The following is a 25797-nucleotide window of genomic DNA, read 5'->3' on the forward strand; positions in this document are numbered from 1 at the left end:
TGTGAAAATATTCCCAAATGTGAGTTTAAAGACAGGGAGAAAAAAAACAAGTGTCGGATCAGGAAAAGGAGCCAAAGCTTCATACAGCTGATGGATAAAGAAAAAGAAAAAAGAAAAAAAAAAAACACATCAGAGAATCCAAAACTTGTGAAATAAGCAATACAGCCCTTTATACCGAGACGGTGCAGAATATAAAAGCTTCACAGAGCCCCTTGGTTCAGCTCACAGCACGTCAGGCTGGTGCATTATTGATGGATGGACCACACTCAATGGTTCTTGGGTTACTAGCCATTCTGGATTTTTCCCTTTCATACACTGCCAGCTTTTTCCTCAACACCTTCCCAAAAAACTGTACACACAGACACAGACACAGACACACACACACACACTTCTGCAGTGGACATGTGGGCCTCCATCAGGACATCATTTTCCGGCACGTTCCACCACAGGGGTTCTGGTACATGCCATCAGGCACCAGTTGTAGTAGGTTGCTGAGGACATCCAACTGACGATTCTATTAAGACTCTTATCAGCAAGGTTATTCAGAGTACTTCTTTGCTTGCAAAACAGACTTCATAAAACAGACATACCACATGCTGATCAGCAGGAAGATTTTTTTTAACTAAGCAGAAGATGTGTTATGTGTTATGGCACAACTACTTCAAACTAAGGTACTGCTTGCTATTCTGAACCCAAAATCTTTAGGCAAATTGTTTTACTCTATGATTTAGGCTACTTTAGACTCGTATTTAAGATGGAATTCAGCCTGATCCAATGCAAACTTGAAACCATAATGTCTTAAGCTTTGTACCTGAATGGACAGAGTTACAAGCAATTTACTTTTTGACGTAAAACACAATCCCCTGGTGAGAGCAACAAAAGGTGTGATATTGGGGTGAAAAAGATTCCTGTTCACTTCAAAAAAAGTAATGAACCCTGAAGCTCTTGGCTAGCTGGGTAGGAACAGGCAAGGACGTGCTCAAGGTTGGGGAGTTGGAACAAGGCCACGTTGTGCATTACTTTGAAACATCTGGGAGAAAAAAGGAGCATCTGAGGCTAGTCCACAGGAGGCACAGATAAGCTGCCAGACAGACTCTAAAAAAGTATCCCCATATAATGAATTACAGGGTGATACCATAGATTTAGGGATGCAAATCTCAAATTCTTTGAACTGATTGGATGTGCCTTACTGTCTGGGCAGGGCTCAACAATGATTCCACATCAGAATAGATAGAAACACTAAAAATCCACTTGCTGGTATTAACTTAACTCCTTGGATATGCAGAAAGAAAAAGAAAAGCTTCCATTTAACACGCAACAATGGCTAAAGAATGGAGGTCGTTTGTTTCACCAAATGAATCATATGCATTAGAACTAGTCAGTATGCCACAGTTGAAACAATAAAGATTCTCACAAAGTAAACTGTCATCTTGTGGATGGATGGATTGGATGGATTCATCTGCAATAATGATATATTACACCGTAGGCAGCTGTCCCTGGTCAACCTACTCTTTCCATCCAGCATTGCCCATCGTGCCGACATAGACCTTCTGTGTGTCTGACATTGTTTTGCTTGCCTTGCAGTTATGTACTGACAGCTCAGTGGACGGCTCTTCCATCAGCTGGAAGCCTGTGCTAACCTCTGCCCTCAGATATTGACGTCTGTGAGTCCAGTACCGAGGAACATTTACAAGCATGCTGGTGACTGACAGCTGGAAGTTTTGGAGATTGTAAGGGTGTTGGTTTTTTTGGGCAAAGTCTTGGAACTGAAGGCCCGTCATTCAAGTGATGGACAGAACAACTCACCCTTGCCTTGCTTATTGACTACAGGAGGCCAGCCTGTCGATATACAGGAATAGCAGATGGCTACATCATGCTCAATCAATTAAGTCTGTTGCTTCTCTGCAGCTGATTGTGCATTCCACCTGAGACGTGCTCCAGTATGGCGCCCTGTGCTAGAGTCGATCCCATTTGATGCAGTGCCCTGAAGTAATCGCAAGGAAGGAGAGGAGAGAAAGAAAGAAGGAAGGACGACGGCGGTGGTGGTGGAGGAGGAGAAGAAGGCGGCGGCAGCGTAAAAGGAGCCTGGCTAAATAACAACCACATGTGTATAGCACATAATCCATTAGCCAAGGCACCACACTGACACCATTTCACAGAAGAACAGTATTGCTCAGTGAAGTTGCATAAAAGAGAAAAACGGCACCCAATAAAGATGACAAACGAGAGGATGTAAGGCTCGCTGCAGTCAACCTCACAGGAGGGCTGCCTGGACCACCACAAAAATGGGTGAGATGAAGAGGGAGACCGATGGAGAGAGGAAAATAATCAGTAAAAGGAGGCTGGGAAACAAAATGTCTAAATCCCTGGTAGACCTTCAGGCAGGCATTCTTCAGATTTGGATTGCCCAAAATGAATTGGTGTAGCCCAAATAAAAAAAATTCAAAAATACATTTTTATATTTAGAAAGGTACATATTTTGAGAAAGTAATACAAATATTTATTTAACAAACACAGGCTGCAACAATCATCATATAGATAGGATTTAAAAGGACAGTATCAGCAAAAGTCTGAAAGACATCCACACTTGTACGTTACAGGCTAGTACTGTTGTTCCATTGAGTCCTCTTTGCAACATTGCTGTAGTAGCCTACAGGCACTGCGCATAAATCTAAAAATAAATTCAAAAAAGTCAGTTGTATATCTATCAATGCAAAACAGATTAAGAGATCTATTGACCAAGTATGTATGGGATCAGTCGATGTCATACTCTGACTCTAAGCTCTCAATTGAAAATCACAGAGGCTGACAGGAAGCAGATGTTGAAGCTGTGCCCTCAACATCGAGTGGCATTCTCCCTTGCCTCCGTGTGTCGGCCTCTACCATGCTCGTCATCTCCCTTCAAAAGCGGTCATATTTTGATTTTCATTCACACACCTCAGTGCTTCTGCAGGCTTTCACATTTTCCTTCCTTGCGCATACGTGAACTCACTCAGTGCACGCTCAAAGCACAGTCCCTGGGCTGTGGCGACATGTTTGTGCAAGAACAAATAGATAAAGGTGTGATTAAACTTTAATTAGACCCAAAATTATTTGTGGTGAGAATGCTATGTTATGAGGTTGTCCTTCATGTGCACAGAACAGCATTGGTCTCCTTCACTTCTGGTGCAGCATTCTGTGAAAGAGGACTCTGGCATCAAACACGACACGCCTTTCCAATTAATTTGTACACTTCCTAGAAGACACACAATCATGGCAAACAACTTGCTATTTGGAGGAAAAACGTTGTCCACCAAACGAAGAAGTCACAGGACCAGAAATGAAGAAAAGGAGGGAACTTTGTTTCACTTAAGGGATAATTTCTGATAGCCCGACTGGCAGGGTGTTGTTGAATTTTGGTAGCATGATATGAAAAATGCTTTGTGCAATTTAGAGAGCCCTGCCTTTTTTCGCCCAAATTACCCAGCTTCTACAAGTAATTCCCAACTTCTGATATCCAGACATTAAATATGAGGTCTGGTTCCTCAATTCCCCTACAATACAATTAGGGAAAAAAAACAGGGGAACGAGACTAATCAGCCAAGTGGCTTGCGCGCACTGTTCATTTGTGTTGCCCCGTTAAGTGCAGCGCTCAGTCAGTCAGCCCCCTGCCATAGATCAACATCCTAACCCTAGATAGGCTGTTAGCCGTTAAAGCACACCACGACACATCCACTCTGACATCCTCTGGCCAGACTTCCAGTGAAACATGGCACACGCCCAAGTCAACCCTCTCCATTCAGGGGCCTTCAGGCAGGGTTGGGTACAGTGCTTTAATTGGTCCATCGATTTCTTGCCAAGAGGTGAGCCTTCTGGCACTGGAATGAAGGCTGTGTATCATCAGAAGTGGACAACAGATGCCTGATAAGACTATTAAATCTTTCACCCAGATGAAGGACATGGCATTAACCACAGGTGCCAAGTGATATCTCATCATAGTCATCAACATGTCCTCTTAAGCCATTATCATTAAAGCTGAAAACAGGACATTAGAAGAGGCAAGGTGGAGGAAAGGTGAGGTCTCTCATTATTCTTGCATTCTCCTTTGGTTGAATTGTCAGCTGTATTAGATGCAAGGTGCAAGAAAATCTCACTTTTTAACCATAAAATACTGAACATGACAACAGCTGGATTAAGCTTCAGCCCAGAGGCTAACTGCTGAATGAGAACCAAGAGAGAGAGTGTCATGAGTCATTTAATAGGCTACTTTAAGTGACTGATTCTTTGAAACTTTCCAAGTGACAAAAACATAAGTCCCAGATCCAGTTCTTTTGTAGTTAGACTCATCCTCTCAAGACTTTCCCGTTTTGAAAAAGGACAGTGCTTCACATGCTACAAATAGTATACTTCAATTGTTCAAGCATATTGATTAAACAAGAGCCAAAAAAAAATGACACCATTTCTGTAATGGCCCTACACCTTGCCAAAATGCTCTAATCACAGGTAAGATATAGAGGTTAAGAGAACATAAGCAATCCTTTTGAAGAAATGTCTTCGGAAACCTACTAAGCATTTGAACATTCCTAACAAGATACAAGGATTTATGAATGGTGTGAGAAACAGATAGGGGTACTAAATATTTCTACAATATAGCTTTTCTTTTGAATACCAACACATAATTGGAAGTAAAATATGATATGAGATACTTGGCCTACACCTTGTTATAATGATAGTTTTTTATCTGACCGTGTTGAATCTAATAATTCACCAGAAACGAAACAAAACAAAGGAAAGTTAAGAATCCAAAACTACAAAATGAAGGGTCAAATCTTGCCATTACTTTACAAGTCAGTGGACTCTTTGCTAGCTTACGGCCACCGGTACATTTATACAGCTTCTGTCTCATGTCACCACACATCACACCCATATGCAACAAAGACAAATTGTATTGACTATATTCCTTTAACCACACAAAGCATTTCATTTCACCACTAACCACACACTGTCGCATATCTTGGTTTTGAAGTCTGAGCCACAATATTCCTTTAAATAACAAACACTACAGGCAAAGTCAGGAGCTTTCAAATAAAAACAAGGCGTCTGTTCTCCTGCAAGAATTACCATATGGGAATTGCAGCATTAACATGAATCTTTAAATTCCCAGCCTTGCCAGCTGTGATTATTATAATAACCTTACAGAGTCAAACTCAACCCCAGTAACACCCACTTTACAACGCTGAAGCAAGTGTTTCCTCCATGAATTATGGATGAGCAAAGAACTTCCAGCCAGCCATGACCTGGGTCTATTTTTCTGGAAATTGCAATTTCATGTGCCAGAGGTTAAACTGCTATCAAGTGTGGTACATTATAAATGAACTTTGTGATTTAAGACTGATTCTTGGTGGATGGGAGAAAGCCCACTTTTGTCTCCCTTGGCTTCTGAACCGAAGAAGAATCATTTCTTTTCTGCACTTTTCTATTAAGCCTCTGGCTACTTAGAATGCCCCCACAGTCTCACAGACAGAAATTTGTGGCACAACCGTTTTTTTCCTCGTTATTCCCTAAATTTAGGTCTTTGGATTGGGGATACCCCACCTGACACCATGGTCTTTTTAATGGTCTTTCTGTGCCAATCTGAAGTCTTCCAAGGTTCTTTTGAAAACAAAACGTCACTAGAGACATCATAATCAACAAATTGAGCCATTGAAAACCATATGAACAGGTTGATGCTGAGCCTAGCCAGCTTGGTAGGCAGTGAATGCACTGGCAGTTGAGGAGAGAGACAAAAAAAAACGGACTACTTTTGCATAGAGTGGCAAACCTTACTTTTAACAGTGTCTAGTCTACTTCACTTCTCCTGACCTCATCAATCCAGCATGTGTTCTTGTATCATGTTTCACAGTAAAATGCTGCATGATATACCCTCTAAAAACTTCCCTGAGGACATTGAAAGGGAAAAAAGGATTTCATCAAAGGGTTCACATCCTGACAGACCAATCTGTTCCGTTCCACAGGAGTAGGCTGGGCAGGTAGGCTGGGCAGGTATTTTCAAAGCCAAATGGAGGGGAGAGAAAAAAAAATATATGTCGTCTGAATGTGGAATAAATAAGCTATTTCATTATTAAAGAAGTAAACACTAACAGCATGACCAAAAATCACTAGTATTCCTAGTGCCTTGGTCAAGAACATTTTGGTGGCAGTTCCTTAAAATGAAGCAAACTGTTCCCGACTTACTCACCCTGTGTCTGTTGGTGGCCTGGTCATGACATCCTTAGCTGTCCAAAAATACATCAGTGGAATAAGGCCTCGCTAATGACCTTTAGCGGCCTTGTGTTTCTGAGGCAGGAGATAAAAATGTGCAGCGAGACATTGGGGAGAGGATAAACAGTCTTATATAAGTGAAGAGAATTTCACAATGGGAGCCCTATTACTTCGCCAACAGAGATAAATGCAACGGGAAGGGAGTCATTTTTGTTAAGTGCCATCTCAGGGTAGATCCGACTGCTGCTGAATTCTCTTTCTTTTCTTTCGGGGCATCATTCAATTTTCTTTCCCCTTCTCCCCATTTTGGTTATTTTTGAGATGTTCCATCACACTACAGTTTGTGTGACAAGTCAATGATGCTTGCTAACGATGTCATAAAATTCATCACCGTGGAAAATACCTCTGGGCATATATAGATCCTTGCGGAAAATCTTATAAAAAAGTTAAGAACGAAGTGATCAGTGTTCACCATATCATCTTCCCAACTTCCTCAATGGCTATGGTCAACATTACTGAGAATGTGGGTATTAGTGACCCTGGTCAGTAGTAACCCATATTTAATGGACTTGAAAAAAGAAAAAAAATCACCTTTAATTGACCTTTGTGAAAAATGTGCTATTTATGTTTCAATGTCCTGGATGAACAAAAAACTTTGGTGATTCATCTAAATGGAAGGGCAGAAGTTTCTGGACCAGAGAACCACAGGGGAATGTCATAAGAAGCCAGAATGCAGACTTCAAAGGCTGACAATGCATGAACAAAAGCCTCTGTTGTGATAAAAGTGTGTGTGAACGTGGTGGTGTGTTTGTGTGTAGCAAGAGGTATGGAGGATCAAAGCGGAAGCATTTTTAAAAGATGAAAGGAGTCCATCTGCTCGGTGGGACTAACATTTCCTCTGACCAAAATCATCATACTTCAGAGCATAATAATTAAGCCACTTCAGCTCTACCTGTCTGGACTGTTCCGGTGTACCTGGAAAATAAACAGTCATATATGTGCCCAAAATAGCTGAAATAAGTCAAGGCTTTGCTCTAAATGAAGGAGTAATGGCAAGTTTCTCAGCGAGGTTTGGTATAGCCGTCAGGGATAGGGGGTTTAAAAGGCAGAGGAAAAGGGAAAGTGCTTCAAAGATACCGCAGGCATAGATCCCCAGGTAGAGTCACCTTTGAGTGAATGCACACTACTCTGATTCTGTGGAGATTTAACAAATCCTGCCAGCAATGCAGATTTGCCACCAACTCTCGCTCACAGCCCCTATTCTATGCTCCTTCCCCTCCCCAACTCTGTCATCCTCCGTCTCGCTCCCAGTCAAGTTCTCTTCTGCCTTGTGTAATGCACAGAAAGAAAACAGTGGGTTCTGGCAAAGGATTTCTACCTACAGGCACCATACACATCCATTCCCTGCTAAATGAAAAGGGTAAAAAAAAAATCATCCCAAAGAAATCAGCAGCCTTGTAGAGCAGACCACCAAAAAAAATGGGCTTGTACCCAAGAGAGGACATGGCAGAGCACGGATATCTGAGGGCAGCATCTCTACACGAATCACAATACCAATTGGAGAAGGGACCTTAGGAAAGAAGAAATATTTGTGCTGGTTTCCTGGTCGACAACACTGGGCCTCCGAAAAGGCCTCACATCAACTCAAAAGCTGACTCTACGTGAGGAGATGGAATCACAAGCGCTCTCCTGCTGGTGCAGTCCTCCTCGTGCAGGCCTCCAAGCCCCTGGGGTCTCTTTCAGAAGGAAACCAAAGCAGGAAACAGCTTCCATTGTAAGGGATGAATCCTCTTTGATCAGCATTTCCCCCAAAGATTTACCAGTGAATTATTCATCCAGTGCATACTCAGAAAAAAAAAGAAAAAGAGAGAAAAAAGTATCTGCGCTAAATCCTGATTTTTTTTTCTTTCATTTAATCTCGGCAGCAATGCACTTCGCCATGAATCACTTACTCAGCTTGATGCTTAAAATGTTACTTCTGAAGGGAAGAAGAGGAAAAAGAGAAAAGGAGGCACTGTTTTTAAAAGCAAGCTGAGGATACACAATAAACACGATGAACAGCAGCAACCCACTTGGCTTGGGCTTGGGCTCGGGCTCATGCTCGCCTCCATGAATAATTCAAAATGAAAAGTGTACCGCATTACCAACCTACAAAGTTGACTTGCTATAAGGAAGCAGAAGTTGAAAAGGGACGGATCTCAGGGATTGCAACGCTATTACCCTCCGAATGTTTGAGGCCTTTTCAAAACAAAGTGCAACTCTGAAGGTGGGTGATGAATAAACCTCCATTCAAATAGCATCCATCAGATCGTATCACCTTTGCCTGTCAAGATCAATGCACAGACAAAAGGCTGACTCTAATTAACAGCGCTGTTTGATGCTGAAGTAACACTGGGATGCTCAGATATCACATCAAGCTTGTTTATGTGGGAGGAGTGAGTGCCCTGTCACATATATCCTGGCCTGTTATCTGAAAGGGTCGTTGGTGCGACACTTCAGCCCTGACACTGAATTCCAGATAAAAACGTGTGAGCACACGCATTCATTGTACAGACAGTAGAGGGCAGGGGGAGCGATGGAGGGGTCAGAACAGCACTTTCTGGGCCTCGTACATCACAGTCAAGCTGTCAACCAGGTTGATGTGATGCACTCTGGCTTCCTACCAGCCCCAGACGCCTAGAAGAGTCTCTGGGCAGGCCAGTCAAGAGAGAGAGAGGACCTGGGGCCAGCCAGAGGGAGAGACTTGGGAAAGAGAGAGAAAACAAGAGTTAGGAGAGTCAGAGTGAGGGCAAGAGTACGAGCCAGAGAAAGCAGTTAAGTTTATCTTTTTAATCGTGTTGACATATTTGATTTGCATTTTGAATACAACGTTTTTCTTCAGAAATGCTACCAAAATCCTACTTATGACAATCTCCAAAGTTGTTGAAATACCCTCTAAATCGGAATTTAAAGGCTGAGATTCCAATGACTTGTTTGAACATTCTTTCTAGGAAACAACCAACAATGAGCTCCATTTGGTAGGTTTTTCTTTAGGACACAACATGGTCAGACCCAGAATAGACACATGACTTTTCCCCACAGTCACATCTGCCCCAGTCAAGACACAGCTATCTCCTGCAGCAACGGCAAAAACTCAAGAGCCGCCTGTCAAACCCCACAAAGTGACAGGTGCCAGGAGTGATTCTACCGTGGCTAAAATAAGCCTGGAGTGCTGCAACTAAAATATACAGACACTAAAAACTCAAGAAGCCAGCAACACTGGCAGAGCAGAATTGACTTGAACGGACAGAAGGGAGAAAATAGAATTGGCAGTGATTGTGAAAAAGTGTGCAAAAGTGAAATATAGCATGAAAGTCACAGTAACAGACACAGCACTATATAAATAATTCATTAAGAATAGAGGGACTGGTACTAAAGCACCCCTGCAGTACGTAGCCTACTAAAATGACTGCTCCTCTATCCACTATCACAAGTCAACCTGTTGGTTGGGGCAAGGAAATGAGAACAAACATTTTTGAAAAAAAGATATCAGCACAAAGAGACCTCTCCATTATTGGAAAATGATGGGAAAAAACACAGGCATATCAGTGAATGTACTCAACCTGAAATATGCAGGTTCAAATCAATATCAAAACGCCTTTTATCGACCCATGTGATGTTCATGAGCACAGCTGAAATGATTTTTCTTTGGTGCATGGAAATTCATATTCACCGCATGTTCCACAGTCACTGCTGTTTCCGCCTCTCCGTCTTGCATAACAGCCAGCGATAGAGGGAGAAGAACAATTAGGCCTACCAGTATCCTATTGGCAGCCACAAGGCACTGTCACCTTAAGTTGCTTGGGGCGTCACCTTGCCGAAACATCTGGGTAAAAACCCTTCATGAGACGCCCACTGTCCACATGGCTGCTTACAAGACATGACTCCGTAAGCCACTGCTGTACATTTAAAAAGAATGGGAGGAGGCAGGAAGGCAGAACACTGTATGTTAACCCCTCTACCACCAACCACTGTCTGACCCCAAGTCCCAACTCGACTGGTGAGCCGTAGACAGAGCCCCGCAGAGGCCGGTCCCTCAGCTCCTCAGAGGCAACACCTGACTGACAGACATGGAGAGAAAAACAGCTAGTCATCAAAGAGGTAGAAAGACTGCCAGAGAGATCTCTGGGCTCACCTGAGCCATTCACAGCCCACTGAAAATGAATTAAAAGAGAAAGTCAAAGCAAATCCACAAGGGTGCCCAGAGGAAATAGAGACGGGTCAAAGGCTGTAATTGTATCCGAGGATTAGCCAGAGAACTCTCAATCTCGGCTGAACACTCAGACCTGCAACAATTTCAATCAAAGGCTCTGTCCGAACGATCACACAGATGACATGCACACACACACACACGTACACACGCACACCATCATACTACAAGATGACTGAATTTAAAAGGCACAGTACAGGTTGTCTTGCCATTGCTCTTCTCTCAGAGCTCCAGGCTGGAAGCTAACTGCTAATTATGGGCTTCATTCCAGTATAGGCCTCAGCATGTTCCCTTTTGAAACCGACCTCTAGCCTGCTGGGAACAAACCACAGATTTGAGAGACAAGAGTACCAGGGTTTTTAATTACAGTCAAGCACTGCATTTGTGTTAACAATTACATTAACCTACATTCGACTCCAATGTTAAGTCAATCAACTTGTGTGTGGTCAAGATGCACGTTTGATTCATTTTAAAACGTACTTACCTTTGGCTTTCTATGACATAGCATTGAGAACCAGTAATTCGTCTAAACAGTTTGATAGGGAGGTTAGGGAAGGTTTAGGAAATTATTTTCGTTCCAAAAAGTCCAAAGTCGAGTCCAAATGGTAGGGTGAAGGGAAGACAAATGGGACGGGGCCCAAGTCTAATGGCATAAAACCTAATACCAAGGGAATTTTAAAAGTGTTACATATCTTCCAAAAGGCAAGATGATAGTAGTTGTATGTAAAATGTAGACAAACCAAACCACAGCTATTTCTTCCATTTATAGTAGCGAACAAAATAGCTCCAGAACCATGAGTGCATTTAACTAATCACCTCTTCACGGTGAACTCTTAAGACGTAGAAGAACACATCCCTCGCTGCTGCTCTCCTGCACAATCTTCATTATGTCTTACAAGAAAATCTCTGCCATTAGGGAGAGAGGAAATGTTATATAATGAGATTTATTAGGACAAATGGCAGTCATGCTAACAGGAGAACAAAGAACTACCTGTTGCCCAAATACCATGAGCCATGGCCTATATTTACACGGGACACTCATAAATCAGCCCAACACACAGGCCTTTCTATCTCTGTCTGCTTAGACTAATTGTGTTTGCCAGCATGCTAGCGCTGCATCTCATTTAGACAAAGGGGGGGGGGGGGGGGGGGGGGGGGGGGATGCATTATGTGAGATGCATATTTGTGCCTGATACATCAGCGGACATTCTTATCTGGTCAATCTGCCATACTGCCCACTTATCAGGAGCATCAGTTTGTGAGATCGATAACACCACAGTGGGCAATGTTGCGGTGGGCACACTCACTGCTCACCACCAAAGAGCAGCTCATTTTCCCTCCCACTGCGTCATCAACACAGGGTCTGCCCTTGGCTCCAGGGGACCGAAATGCACATTCCTGTATTAGCCTGATTTAGAGATGACCGCTGAATAGCACACACCTTGACGCATGCGATGCATGTTCATCTTTGGCATAAAGGGGGCCTCTGTGGATAGATCCCATGCATGACTGTTTCTGCTGCAGGCAGTTGGAGGCCTGGCACCGATTTGTTTTCCTGTATCTGCTAAAGAAAACTCTCGTTTACTACCCAAATGTAAGGGGAGTGGATGGTGACCAAGCGCTAGTTCAAGCTGTGGGATTTTAGCAACAAGATTATCAAACAACAAGATTAACTGACATCCTATCATGTTACTGTCAAATTAGTTTTTCAATTTCTCGCAGTGATGCAAAGTAAAATGTTTTGAATGAGACTAGTAACATACGTCATACTACGGCAGTATGAGATTAGTGCAACAACACAGCCAGGAATTTCTGAGGTGTTACTCAAATCCTGTCTGACATGTTGTCGGGTTATCAATAAAAATACTAACATGGCAAAAAAATGACAGATCTATGCATGTTTATGAAGGGATATGCCACTAAACATTTTATACAAATCTATACTGCCCAAGTAAAAAAGGTCAGAGCTGTTATTTGACGCAATTACTTAATTTCTATTGCAAACGGGCAAATAATTAGGTGCCCTGACTATTGTGTTGTCCTGAAACAGCTTCAGACTATGCCATCAGGTTAATGCATGTTTCTGATATCAACATTTTCATTCCAGAATGCATATTTGTGTGTTCAGGATAAAATGACCTTCCATGAAGTTCACGGTGCCCACTACGGTCTGATGCCTTTTCTGGAATGTTGCACTAGTGATGGAGTGTGGTCGAGAGTGCATTGGAGTGTGGTCGAGACTTAAAACTGAAGCATTTGGATCAGCCCTGTGAGTGTGACCCATTGGTATTGAGTCCCCTCTATTTCAGTAGTGATCATTTTCAAAATAAACCTATTTTTTATGTTGTCACCCTTGTCATCTGCCTGAACATGGACACAAACTGTGTGATTAAAACTTGGCAGCTGAGGGTTTCTGGTCTGTAACTGAGCTGAGATAGTGAGGCAGAGCCCAGACAGTGAGGATACTGAAGCCCTGAAGCGGTGTTGACAAAACAAGGACAACTAGCTATACAACAGTTTTCAGGACATTGCAGAGAACTGCAGTGTACAGCAGATTCAGCACCACAAGGATAACTTGCCAGAGAGTGCAGTTATGTGTGTGTGTGTGTGTGTGTGTGTGTGTGTGCGTGTCTGTGCCATGTCTGAGAATTCAAGGCTACTAACATCAGCTCATCCTGCAGCACAGGACCTGAAGTATAAAACCAATCAAGAGTAATGAGGATCTTACTGAGCCCAACACGTTTCCTGGGCATGCATTCATGTTCTGCGAGTCCAATTTGCCTAAATTAAGGCTAATTCATTCCTGTCTTCAAATTAGGTTGTTTGATCATTTATTTATTTGTTTCGTGACCAGCATACAAGTAGTCTCCCAGGCCTGATTCCAATGTCCCCCTAAGGCCTAATTTGGCACTTTCTTCACGGCCAAGGCACTTCAGGGACCGACTGCCTGATTTGAACGTGTTGCCTTGCAGTGTGGACAAGAGCTTTTTTTTGCCCAAACAGCATCAAAATGATAAGGAATAAACTATGTATGTGCACTCCTCTGATTGCATGCTTTTTTTAAATGCTCGTCAATGTAGTTCCCATTTGATGGTGGTTGTTTACCGTTTAAGTTTCTGGGCTTTTCCTGGTAACCCCGTCACAACGCTAGAAACTGTGGGTTATTCCCTGCAGAAATGTGGACTTACAGAACGTGTGCATAAAGGCCTTATATGTCTGCGAGAGAGCACTCATGAACTTGAGTGTTTAACAGGGGGACAGCCCTAAGGCCTCATGGATTTAGCAGGATCGCACCTGGAAGTCTATTGGTGTGGACATTGGGATTGGGCCTCAGCCTCAAACAGAACTGACCATGTTACCTAACCTGACCTCTAAAAAGTAACTTCAAGTCAAACACGACACACACACACACACACACACACACACACACACACACACACACAAACACCACAATGCAGGTAAACACATCCTAACAAAGAAAACTCATCTGACATCTTTTTCCCCCCTTCCTTACACGAGCTGAATAACTCATCCTGCCATCTTGGCTTGGAGCAGCCAGCCGTGGCCGGAGGAGTCATCAGTTACCGTCCACACCTACAGGGCTTCGGACCGCTCGGCCCATGGTGAGCCGGCCTGCTGACTAAAGCTTCGGGAGGAAGGCCCTAACCCCACCAGAACGCTAACCCGGTGTGCGGTCTGGCTAACGCTGGTCCGGTGCCATTTGTGGCTCGAGCGGATCGTTCATCAAAGCCTAGCATGATTAATACAAAAAGGCGAAGCTCCCAGGAGGAGATTAATAGAGAAACACTGAGGGAGGTACAACGTGCTGCAGACGAATAAATCACCCTCCGCCTGGAATCTATTCATCACTCCACCGGCCGGCACTGACTAACACACATGCTGCCAATCTACCCCCAAGCTCAGCCAGCTCCCTAGGAGCAGAGGGAGTTCGGACAGGAAGAGAGCAAGGCTACACATTTATCCTACAGGGAGGCTGTGTCCACACGCAGAAGGGATGGGCGTTAATTAGCGCATTTAAGATGTAAGATTTTCTATTGTTGTAAATGACACTCTATAGTTGATTCATACACTTATTACACTTCATACACACACTTATACCAATTTTGATTCAGTGAAATCCATTGCATTATTCATTCATTAGTCATTTCAATGTACATTTCAAGGGGTGCAATGACCATTTAAACAAAGACTGCATTGGACTGCAACTAGACATCACATTGGATATAATTAAGACAGCCTCTCTTGTCTTTTATAGCACAAAACATTGAGTTCTATGGCAAAAGCAAGAGTGTTAAAATGATTAATGATTAATTTCTCTGCTTGGCAGGTTGGAGTATTTCAAAAGAATACAATATATATATATATTTTTTTAAAACAGACACCACATGTAGAAGAGAACAGAAGAGAGGAACCCATTTTCGCTGAACACCTCCCCCTGTCCCCACACCATGCAATTAGAGGGTGTATGGACGTGATTTGCACCCTCATAAGTGCGGACTCTGCCAGACTGCACAGAAAAAGGCTGGGCTCTTTGTGATAAGAGCCAGCAGAGAGCCGAGGTGCACAAAAGAACAAGGGCTTATCCGCGTTCAGAGAGGCGGCTGTCAATCTCTTCATCAAACATCCCCTTTCTCCCAGCGCCTTCACCAAGGAAACTCACTTGCTGTCAAAGAGAATCCAACCCCATATAAGAAAAGAGGGAAAAAAAGAGAAACATTTCCTAGTGTTATGCTAAGGAATGTAGCAATGGGAAGGAACCGAGGTGCATTGAGACGTTCTACTGTTCCCACACCAGTCTCAGTGGGTTTCCTACTCCCCTTTCTTTGCTACTCCCCTCTTCAAGACATGCAGCCTTCTCCAAAAAGTCCTCAGCACCAGGGGAAGAGAAAGGGGCCAGCAAACACAGCGCAGACGTTTGTTTCAAAATGGACCAGCAACCATGAAACGTTCAGCTGAATGAACACCACTGCTGTAGCTTGTTATCCAGAAAATGGCAGCATCTGGACCCTCTTGTCTTGAGAATGAATACATCTGATTAAAAAAATAGGATGATGTGGGGATTTAAGGAGTTGATTTGGCTTTGCCTCAGGAAAAATGGCCCTCGAAATATTGGGCTTATATCAGGGATGAGATTTCATGTCCCAGGATGAAAAAAAATCAAGCGACACGCAAACTACATCTCCACTGTGCTGTGGAAAGCTGTAGATAAGAAGCTTATACATACATGATGAACGTCTATGAACAATTCTAAAGTACAGGACACAAGAGGCAGATATAGCTTGGCTTCCCATTTTAAATCCGTCTCTCCATACGTGATGCAAACAATTGAGGTCACCATCCACAAAAAGCCTGGCCATCCATCATGGGTGTGACCATGAGCATAGTGTGGCAACACTACTGACGCATTAATGCCACTAATAACAGGGGATTTAGGCAGGATCAATTGAAGGGGCTCAGGCACACCATGTTGGGAGATGTGAAAAATGAAGGGCAACGCAAGAAGTATTCTGTTCTGGATTTTTTTTGGGTATGTTTCCATGGCATTTTCTGTGCGTAAGAGCCCACTTTCAGCGTGACTGAGGGAGAATGGCAGAGAGGGGTTTTGATGGCAACTCAATGGCATCAATGGCTCACTCTCAGCTCTTCCAGCTCCTCACTATTAGTCCTGCCTGACCAGCCTAAACTTTCACACAGGCTTTGTAACCACAGAAAAAAGGAAGTGCATTCGACTTTGAAATTCTCCTTCATTTGCTGCCATTTTTTTTTTTCCTTGATGGGGTGGGGGTGGGTGATCAGAAAGCCACAGATCCTTTGGAATCAATAACCCATCAACGTGAGATCATCTAGAACAACAGTTTGCCCAGTGGCTTACCCTCCTGTCCTCTTCAGATAAGAACCCACTGACATTGTTTCAGCGGCCGCACTGCCTCTGGATAGTCCAGACATTGTTCTGCAAGACACGATCACGGATGCGCCTGAGGGGTGGCTAGTGCGCAGCTCCATGTGGAGTGAGCTGGCAGCCTCCTGCTGTTTAAAGTGGCCTGAGCCTTTTCCGAGGCTCCACAACCACAGGCCAGACAATCCAAACACCTCTCCTGACGGCCCATCATTCACAATTAAGATGAACTAACTCTCTCTCTCTCTCTCTCTCTCTCTCTCTCTCTCTCTCTCTCTCTCTCTCTCTCTCTCTCTCTCTCTCTCTCTCTCTCTCTCTCTCTCTCTCTCTCTCTCTCTCTCTCTCTCTCTCTCTCTCTCTCTCTCTCTCTCTCTCTCTCTCTCTCTCTCTCTCTCTCTCCCTCTCCCTCTCCCTCTCCCTCTCCCTCTCTCTCTCTCTCTCTCTCTCTCTCTCTCCCTCTCCCTCTCCCTCTCCCTCTCCTTCACACTCCACCTCAAAGTCTTACTCCATCTTTCTCCTCTAGACAAGGTGTCCTACTCTTCTGATCAAAGTAATTAGTTGCTGAAAAAATAATAATCATGCAGCACTGCTTGACTGCATGGCAAACAACATAAGGCACGATCACTGCTATGAAAGCCTGTTAGCCTTAGGTCTACACAGTAACAAAGATCAATCTGCAACAGAAAAAGAGTCCAGTTTCAATTCCTCTCTCTTTCCCTTGAAGAAAGCAAGGGATTTAGTAATTTGCTAGTGGACGGAAAGCTAAATTAAACCTGCTCCAAGCACACTTAGACTTACAAATAGCATAATTTGTTACATCGCAGAGGACAGCAAAATGGATCCCACTGCTCTTCCTCACTCCCCCAACCCCCACCAGTGGGGCTGCAAACAAGCCAGCCAGAAAATAATGCTTCCCCTTCAGGCATTTTTAAGAGGATTGAAAGAACAAGGAGTTTACTTGAATCAGAAAAAAGGGGTAGGGGGGTGCAGGGGTATGAGGGTAGTACTCCTCACACACCTACGACTGCCAACAAGGCTTTCTGCCTCAGTGACCCATCCACTGGTCGTTTTGGATCACTGGCTGCGACTGAAAGAAGATTGGGAAGAAAATAGGCAACTGTGTCTGGGGAGAAATGGCAGAGGCAGTGCAAGGGCTTAGCCGGAGTGTAAACACAGCCATGACGCAAGACCAACTGAATAATGTCAAGGTTGAGTTTAGGGGTGTGCGTGGATAATCAAATATCTGGATTCCATTTGCAGCATAACTATTTGAATACTAGTATCCCTGCTCGTTTATTGTCATCGTCATGTAATCTATATTTTATAAAATTGTTCAAGATATGGGGAAAGAAGGCTAGTGACCCCCCCCCCTACTCAAAGCACGTCTCTGGAGGTCTGTGTTATAACAAACACAGACTAGCCTATCTAGCCAACATCTCAGTCAATCCATGTGCATTCAACAAAGGTGGCACACTTTTTCTCTGGAGGCCTTCACAAGTTGTGCAGCATGGCACATATATGTGATACCAAACAACGAACAAAGAAACGACAGGTGTATTTATTGCGAGGGCTTCGGTTCAGCCTGTGCCCACTGCAGAAAGCTGCACTGTGGTCCAAGCATTCAAATTCCTCAGAGTTATAACTGCAACCTAGGCACGGAGCAGCAAAGTGGCAGGCAACTGGCAGACGGAATAAATCACTCTATTTAGGAGTCATCAGAGCAAGGTCCCCAATTAAGCGTGCTGCGCAAAGGCAGCACTCTGGCAGCCTCCTCCTGAGGTCTCCTTACTGAAAGTTTGTTTCCCTTTCCTACTCTTCTCCCTGTATCTTAAGGGAACCGTCCGCTTAGTAACACCGATGCCCTTAGCCTTGGCTGGACAACAGTTGTGGCTCTCCCATAAACAGCCCCTCCAGTAATTCTACGGCATTTAACACCAGGTACTCACTGGGTTGTGAGTTACCTCATGATGACTTGCAGAACGGTCATGTTTGGACACCTTGGATGTCTACCATTCCGGTAAGCCTCCCGTAGCTGATTAGTAAAATTCAGTGGAGTCTCATCTTGGACCCAGTTGGGAGCATCTATCTAGCCCTCTGGTCTTCATTTTCAAATAAAAGTCGCAGATAATATACTTCACTGGGTGGAAATGTATTAAAAAATAACTTCATAGAGCCATATATTTTGTTGATGATGTGTGGACTGGAAGGTGCAACCTGGGAGGCGGGCATGCTAGCAAGGCTGCTAAAACCCATGGGTGCATGGCAGGCAACAGAATGTTCACGGAAAAGAGTGAGTTGTCGGTTTTGCCTTCTATTTACCAAACCTCCTCTCCATTCAGTATTCATCCTACGCTCCATGACCTGCAGTGCCCATCAATCACCTCAGACTCCTCCTACAAACTGTTCCATTTAATCCCTTGTAATTAATTATCTCAAGACTTATTGGACTTAAGATTCATATCTCACCCATAATGTTAATGCACCACTACAAGCTAAAACAGTTCTGCAAAAAGATAGCCTACGTAGCCGGGTAATTTGTGTAAGCTAAAACACATTCATAAAGTGAACTGGTTCTCCTGACCACTTAACGGTTATGTGAGCAAGCCAGCAAACCAAGCAACCCTTTTCATTCATGCTTCAGCTTCCATGTAGAAAAGGCTGCATTCTTATTGCATCATATTATCCTTTGAGGAAGACATAATATAAAAGGAAATGTTTCTTTCTATGAGCAGCAGGACACTCTTCTATTTCAGTATGATGTCAAAGCAGTGATCAGACGACAAAAGCATCACAAATCTAAAGCAGTCTTGAGCAACAGCACTACTATGTATCCTTCCAAATTAAGACTCACAGTGACTAACTGCATAGAACTCTTTTGTGAAAATGTAGGTTTGCAACAACAGAACTTTTTTTATTTAATTAAACATAGGTGTATTCATAACCTTGATGGTGATGCTCTCAATCAATGTCTACACCTCTTCTTTCCTCATCCCCAAAGTACTGTATAGTACTCTTTTGTGTGGAAATGTAGGTCAAGAACAATATACTTTTTTTCTAATTAATTTGAGGTACATAGTCTAATTCACAGCCAAGAATGCTCTCATCCAATGTCTACACCGGTTCTTTCCTCACTGTCAAACAAAAACTGAAGACATAGGCTAACCGTAACAGATGTAGCTGTAAGATAACATGTGCACACAGAAACAGTAGTCCACGTGCCTTAAAGCAGGATGAATATACCCTAAAGTGTCAAGTTGGGACAATGTGTCAACATGAGCCTGGGACATGCAAAATGAGCACTAGCCTACCACTTGTCATGACTTGTATTTCAACCAACCAAATCCATACATTAGTGAAACTATGAGATGGCAACAACTGACCATTTTTTCCCCCACAGAGCCGATGAGATGTCATCCTCTGACAACGATAATACTCCACATGCACACAAAGCACAAACTACAAGCATTTCTTCCTATACTTCAGGGTACTGCAAGTGAAATCAGACTTCCAAGAAATCTGGTGGGCCTAATGAGGTTTTCCACTGTGTTAGGTGCTCACTGAATTCCACATCCCCCTGACCGGACCAGTCTCTGTGGCAATTTATTCAGCGTTGGAGAGACTGGGCTTGTTTCAGCAGCTTTGCACGGATGTATGCGCAGCACCTGCGTCGCGAATACTTTTTTCCTCACACGGGTCATTAAAGGCAGTGGGAAGTGAGCCATTACGAAACAGTTCCATCTGAACGAAGGGGTAAACAAGACCGTAGCTCTTAGTTCATCAGCAAATCCTATGCTTTTTATCAAATACGCTGATCCATTTCATATTATAGCAGTCGCCTTTTCTTCAACCGAGGTTGGAGACAAATAATGTTCGTTTGAGATAATGTTAATAAACCGCAATGGGATTACAGGGAAGCACCCTCTGGAGATTCGGGCAGTCTGCCTACAGAGATATCTAAGCAGATGTGCGCCCAAGTCGACAGAAAACTCTCCAGAATGATGCGAGGTGATTACCAAAATTATACACATCCCCGTCTGATTAACATTGGTGATCATTTAGACATATTCATCTATTTCACGTTCTAAAATAAAGCTATGTGTGGTCAGGTGTGAATTGTTGACAAAGGGTATATTGCAAAAACAACATTACACTGCTGCTACCCTAGGGTATCAACCTAGTTGTGTCTGCTATGAAGCACCCTGAACGAAGACATGAAGACCACCACGCGGCAGTTATGTTACCGAAAGGCTACAGTACCACTTTAACGGATCCTCACTGTAGAAAATTAAGATTTATCTACGGTAACCTGCATACACTATCCTTTCGCCACCAGTTAGCTACATCAGAAAACCATGAGTTGAACTTGGCCCTCTACCTGGAACCATTGTGGAACCAGGTGAACCATTACGCATGCTAGGGACGTTATGCTATCGTGCTATTTGTGGATGAAAAGACTGATATGCTAGCCATTTCACAGCTGTTTGAGTCGCAACTGGGTACAGTGAAATCAGAAGCAGCTATGGAATGATGTTAGCTGATTAAGTTAGCTAAGGTAGCTAGCTCTTCTCAAATCTTTGTGATGTTGGCTAACACCCGTGGTTTACAGTGTACAGTTCTGAAAGAAGAAGTTCGCAGTTGTTGAAATGCCGTGTCTATTGTTAATCACTGTGTTCATGACGAAATAATCCAGTTGGCTCGAAAAACTGTTACACTGATGTCGGATGGAAACTAGAAAGCTAGTGTAGCCAGCCAGCTAACGTGGCTAGCTAGCGAAGGGTAGTTATGCTGGCGACCTGTACACAAAAGCTGTAACCGTGACCAACAACAACAAAAAAAATGTTGTCTTCAGTAGGGAGCATAACTTACCTAGCTTCGTCCGAGATTCCTCCAGTTTCTGGATTTGGTTCTCGATGAACATCATGGCAATTCCAAAAGCCATAACAGCCAAAAGCTGAAACTTGGGTGGCATCATAATCCGTAGAAGCCCCATCAAACTACTAGATGATTACATGTCATGCCGTGAATACAAAATTAAAAATAATAAACGACTGAGGACAAGCTGAAACAATTTGTATGTCCCAGTTATTGAGTATTTACGGACGGCGTATTGTACTGCAAAATGTGGCGATATAATTTGCAAGCGGTTATAGGTGAGACAAATGCTGTCATTTCAGTTTAGAGACATACATCAGTTCGGGGTGCTTGTGCTCTGTCCCCGTCGAACGAGCAGACTCTTGCTCACTCTCGTTCCCCACTCGCCAGTGTGAATGCCCCTCCTATCGGCCAGTGTTTATCTGCGCCAGGCAACAGCCAGCTCTCTTCTTTAATGGAATGATGATCTAATAGAAACGCAGAACTGCCCCCTGCAGTCTTGGAGTAGAAGCTAAGGAGAAACTGGTGCATAGCACTAAGTAGAACCAAACATCTTACAGTATAGTCTTTCAAACATCTTGGCAAGCGTAAATCGTCGTTTTGACAGACAGAGAACACGAGGATCAATCTACCGCGATAGCACGGTGCATCACAGATCAAAGATACATCATGCCAGGGGGCTATTGCTAGGCAAATGTGTGATCATATTATGCACATTTAATTAATCTTGACCGTTGGATACACATTTTCTCCTCATGACACTTACAGGAAACTGACAGCTGACATTTTCAAAACAACACAGAAACATAGTAGGACATGACAACTAGAACAAATGATCGTACAGTATTGTTATGTACACTGTACTGTGATGCCGGTGTAGAGTGACATTAAACATGGCTTTATTTGTTTTAGAGGCCGACTGTATAGCCCAAAGAAGAACTGCACTTTTAAACGTGTTAGAGTTCAAAACCTATTTGAATAGAGTATGGTACAACATGGTAAAAAAAAAAAAACACAACAATGACAAAAATAAGTAATAAGTATAATAAAAATAATACAAGAAACAATATTAAGTATCAATTTAAAGTCAAAACAAATACAAATAATAATAATAATTATTATTATTATTATTAACAATAATAAATAATACCTAATATCAAAACTATGATTATATCTATAATAATTAACTAAATAATAATTAACTAATCGTTAATAAAGATGCAACGAACAGCTCTAGGTAGGTCATTCAACCACCGAGGTACCACAAATGAAGAGTCTTGACTCCGATCTCTTGCTGCGGAGAGAAGGAAAAGAGAACAGACGCCTTCAAAGGAGCTTGACTAGTAAAGCAAATGGCACTGACAGGAGTACATCACTCAGCAGCCACTCAGACATCATACAAAAAGGAGAACAATTCAAACTCAGTTTCGGCAAAGGAAACTTTCAGCAAATCACCCATTGTTTAGCTATTTTCTCTCCTTTTCCAGCGCACAGATCGCTGGGTATATGTGTAATGAATAGCAAGGAGTCCCAACAGAGGTTTGTCCTCGGCATGTGAGTCCCCAATCCCCTTTAAGCGCTGCCACCACATAAAGCGCAAAGGGATGAGAGGGAGGCGAGCCCAACTGTGCATGAAATTACAGCAGATAAAATCAGACACATTTTTTTGCTGCCTAAAATAGCCTTTTTGCCTTCCAGCACAAACTAGGTGTGAAGCAGAGGGATACAGAGAGCTGTGATGCTCTTCTCCCACCCCACCTCCACACACATATCACCCACCATCCCAACTCCTATCACACAAATCCTTTTGGCATCAAATGACTATGTCAAACAAGGCCTTGAGTGTGCGAAGGCAGCCTATGTGTATGCAGTAAGTATTTATGTGGAATTGGATTCTAAGCGATAAACAATCTCAGTGTGACAATATGGTCCCCACGGGTACTAGTAACCAGTGCAGGCGGAAGATGTAAAAGCTGTGGGTTTGTGGTACAATTTCCTGTTTGAATCTCCGACTGAAATTATCCTCATTTCACATCTAATGGCAAAAGGCCTTACCCCTAAAACAACTTATGTGGGGGGTATCATTCACCTTTGTACAATCTGCTGCGCAACTTTGAGTAAGTTTCGAATGCACTAAACACATGAATCATTCTCATCGACGTGTAAAACAAATTCCCTCAGGCATGATCGCAGTCATACATTGACATGTGTCATGATATAACTGGCTCTACGAGACCACATCATGGACTTTGACAATCAAAAGGCACTGGATTAGTCATTGCAAGAACTTCTGCATATAAAATATACCTTACCTTTCATATAAAATATAATCACTTCAAGTATAAGAATATGAAACATATGTGGGGTATTTCATGTCATTGAAAATATATGAAATGAATTACTGAAATTAATTACCATTATATTTTACAGGAACAGAAACAAACATTCACATCTTTAGTTAATTTAAACCTGTGGGCTCTTTGAGGAATAGTATCACTACTGTCGAGACTCATGTAGTGCACACAATGAACTGATTTTATCTCAGGCTAGATCATTCTGCAATATATTATCACTTATTTGATGTCAATCCGAAATCCGGTCATGCATGTTCTTTTCCAAAGGCCAGTCTGTCTGAATGGGTCTGTTACGAATTACTCAAACATTAATCGAGATGAGAATAAACGATGAGAGGCAAATGTGTGCAACTATAAAGTGAACAGTGCGTTATTATATTAAAAAGACTGAACAGAGGACACAAGAGGGTGCTTTGTATACCACAACATGCACACTGCCACATGAGCATTGTGATTGAATTAACCCGCAATGACTCATGAACTCCATCTCTTTGCCTTAGTGGAGAGTCAGAGAGGGGTCTTTGTTTTTAAATAATAATTTTTCAAATAATAATTCCTTTCTCTTGTTTGTGACAATCCCACCATTGCTTCTTCTCTCACAAGGGGGGGAAGAAGTTCATCTGTGAGAGGGAGAAGTTCAAATCAAACAAATATGCAAACAGACACACTAAAGTTCTGCACTAGATGTTTGCATTCTTTTATACAGGCCGTATTTCCTGAAGGTGACTTTACGGCTTTCAATCAGACCACCTACTAGTTCTATGATTGATTTCATGCACTATTTGTTCTCTCAATAATGCACTATGTAGTTCTATGTGGCTATGTGTTCCTATACCCAAAATTCTGCTGTGTTTCCCGGAATCTTAATGGGAGGTGGACACAGAGCGAAAGCAAGTGCTTCATTGACTTCTTTCGCAACAAAATGGTCACAGGAAAGATTGTACCTCCTCCTCTGACAAAATGTGAAATGGTCCTTCCAGTGACAGGAGCATTCTTACTCGTTCTCTTCCCTTTTCTTACCTCATTTCTTTCTGCACTTCACTCAGTCCTTGCAATCTTCTTGCTACCGCCTCTTGATTTGTTCTCCTCTCATCCGCTGTTCTTTACCCCTCTCTCCTCCTTCGCCATGGGTGAGCGGATGGGGGGTGGGGGGGTGGGGGGGGGTTCCAGGAAGGATCGATCTGGCGGTAGCCAGAGACTGCTTGTTTACTTTGACAGCTTTATAGCTTTCAGAATTTTTTTTCTCTATTGGAAAAGCTTTCTCTTCAAGGCCTTTGATGTCTCATCGTTTGTCTTTTCCTTTTTCTATCCCTCTTAGGACCTCTTAATGAAAGCTCCTTTTTTGCCTGCCTCTCCCTGCACAAGTCACCACGGGCCTGCAGGAGTGCCGTCAAGTCCCCACTTAAACACAAGGGGCCATATTTAAGGGGTGTTTGTCTCCTACACTCAGTGCTGTAGTCCAGGGTATACGCAGGTATACGGAGTATACCCACTTTTTCAGTCAGCATAGGGTATACCCACTTCTCAAAACAGGGCGTTTATCCTGTGCTCTTTGGGCTGTTTAAAAAAATTAAGAGTATACCCACTTCTCCAGGGACCTCTACACCACTGCCTACACTTGTCTAACTCGGCTATTCGCATGATGATCAGGTGCGACTAATAAAGCCCCAATTTACGAAGGGGGATTATCCAAGAGACATTTAAATGTTAGACTTAATAATGACTATGTGGCAAGGAAATATTTTGACACCCATGGGGGCTTTTATGGGTGTCTGATGCAGTTGTCTGGACAGTTGTCAAAATGGAAGCACAGAAAAATCCTCAAGTTTGCTCAAGAGGGGATACAAGAACATTGTCACCAGATACTGCGCAAAGTTTAATGTGTTAAGACTTTAATGACAAAAATTCTAGAACATGATATAGAATCGTCAAAGAATCTTTTAAAATTCATAACATTTATAAATAATGAAATAATACAATTTGTGAAATTTTCAAGCAACAGAATGGGGACCCATGCAGCAGGTTCATTTTGAACACTGATCGTTGTGGGATTAGCCAAGTTAAGGGGGGTATACACTGTGCAATTTTGGGCTGTCCCAGACGAGCGATGACCAACGTGAAAGAAATGTAGCGATATCTTTAGTGATGGCTCCAAAACGGTGGTC

At 43.0% G+C, this 25797-nt stretch overlaps 1 protein-coding gene across 1 annotated transcript in view; it reads right to left on the bottom strand.

Moving 5' to 3' along the window:
* The window catches only part of LOC308361225 (heparan sulfate 2-O-sulfotransferase 1), a 54043-nt gene extending 32396 nt beyond the window's left edge, over positions 1–21647 (bottom strand). The window contains exon 1 of the mRNA XM_080833510.1: positions 21273–21647. Coding sequence (XP_080689636.1) covers positions 21273–21396 — 124 coding nt within the window. The 5' untranslated portion in view covers positions 21397–21647. The remainder of the gene's footprint in view (positions 1–21272) is intronic.
* Positions 21648–25797: the final 4150 nt, after the last annotated feature.

The sequence above is a fragment of the Sprattus sprattus genome, assembly GCF_963457725.1.
Source record: "Sprattus sprattus genome assembly, chromosome: 2".
In the NCBI taxonomy this organism is placed as follows: Eukaryota; Metazoa; Chordata; class Actinopteri; order Clupeiformes; family Clupeidae; genus Sprattus; species Sprattus sprattus.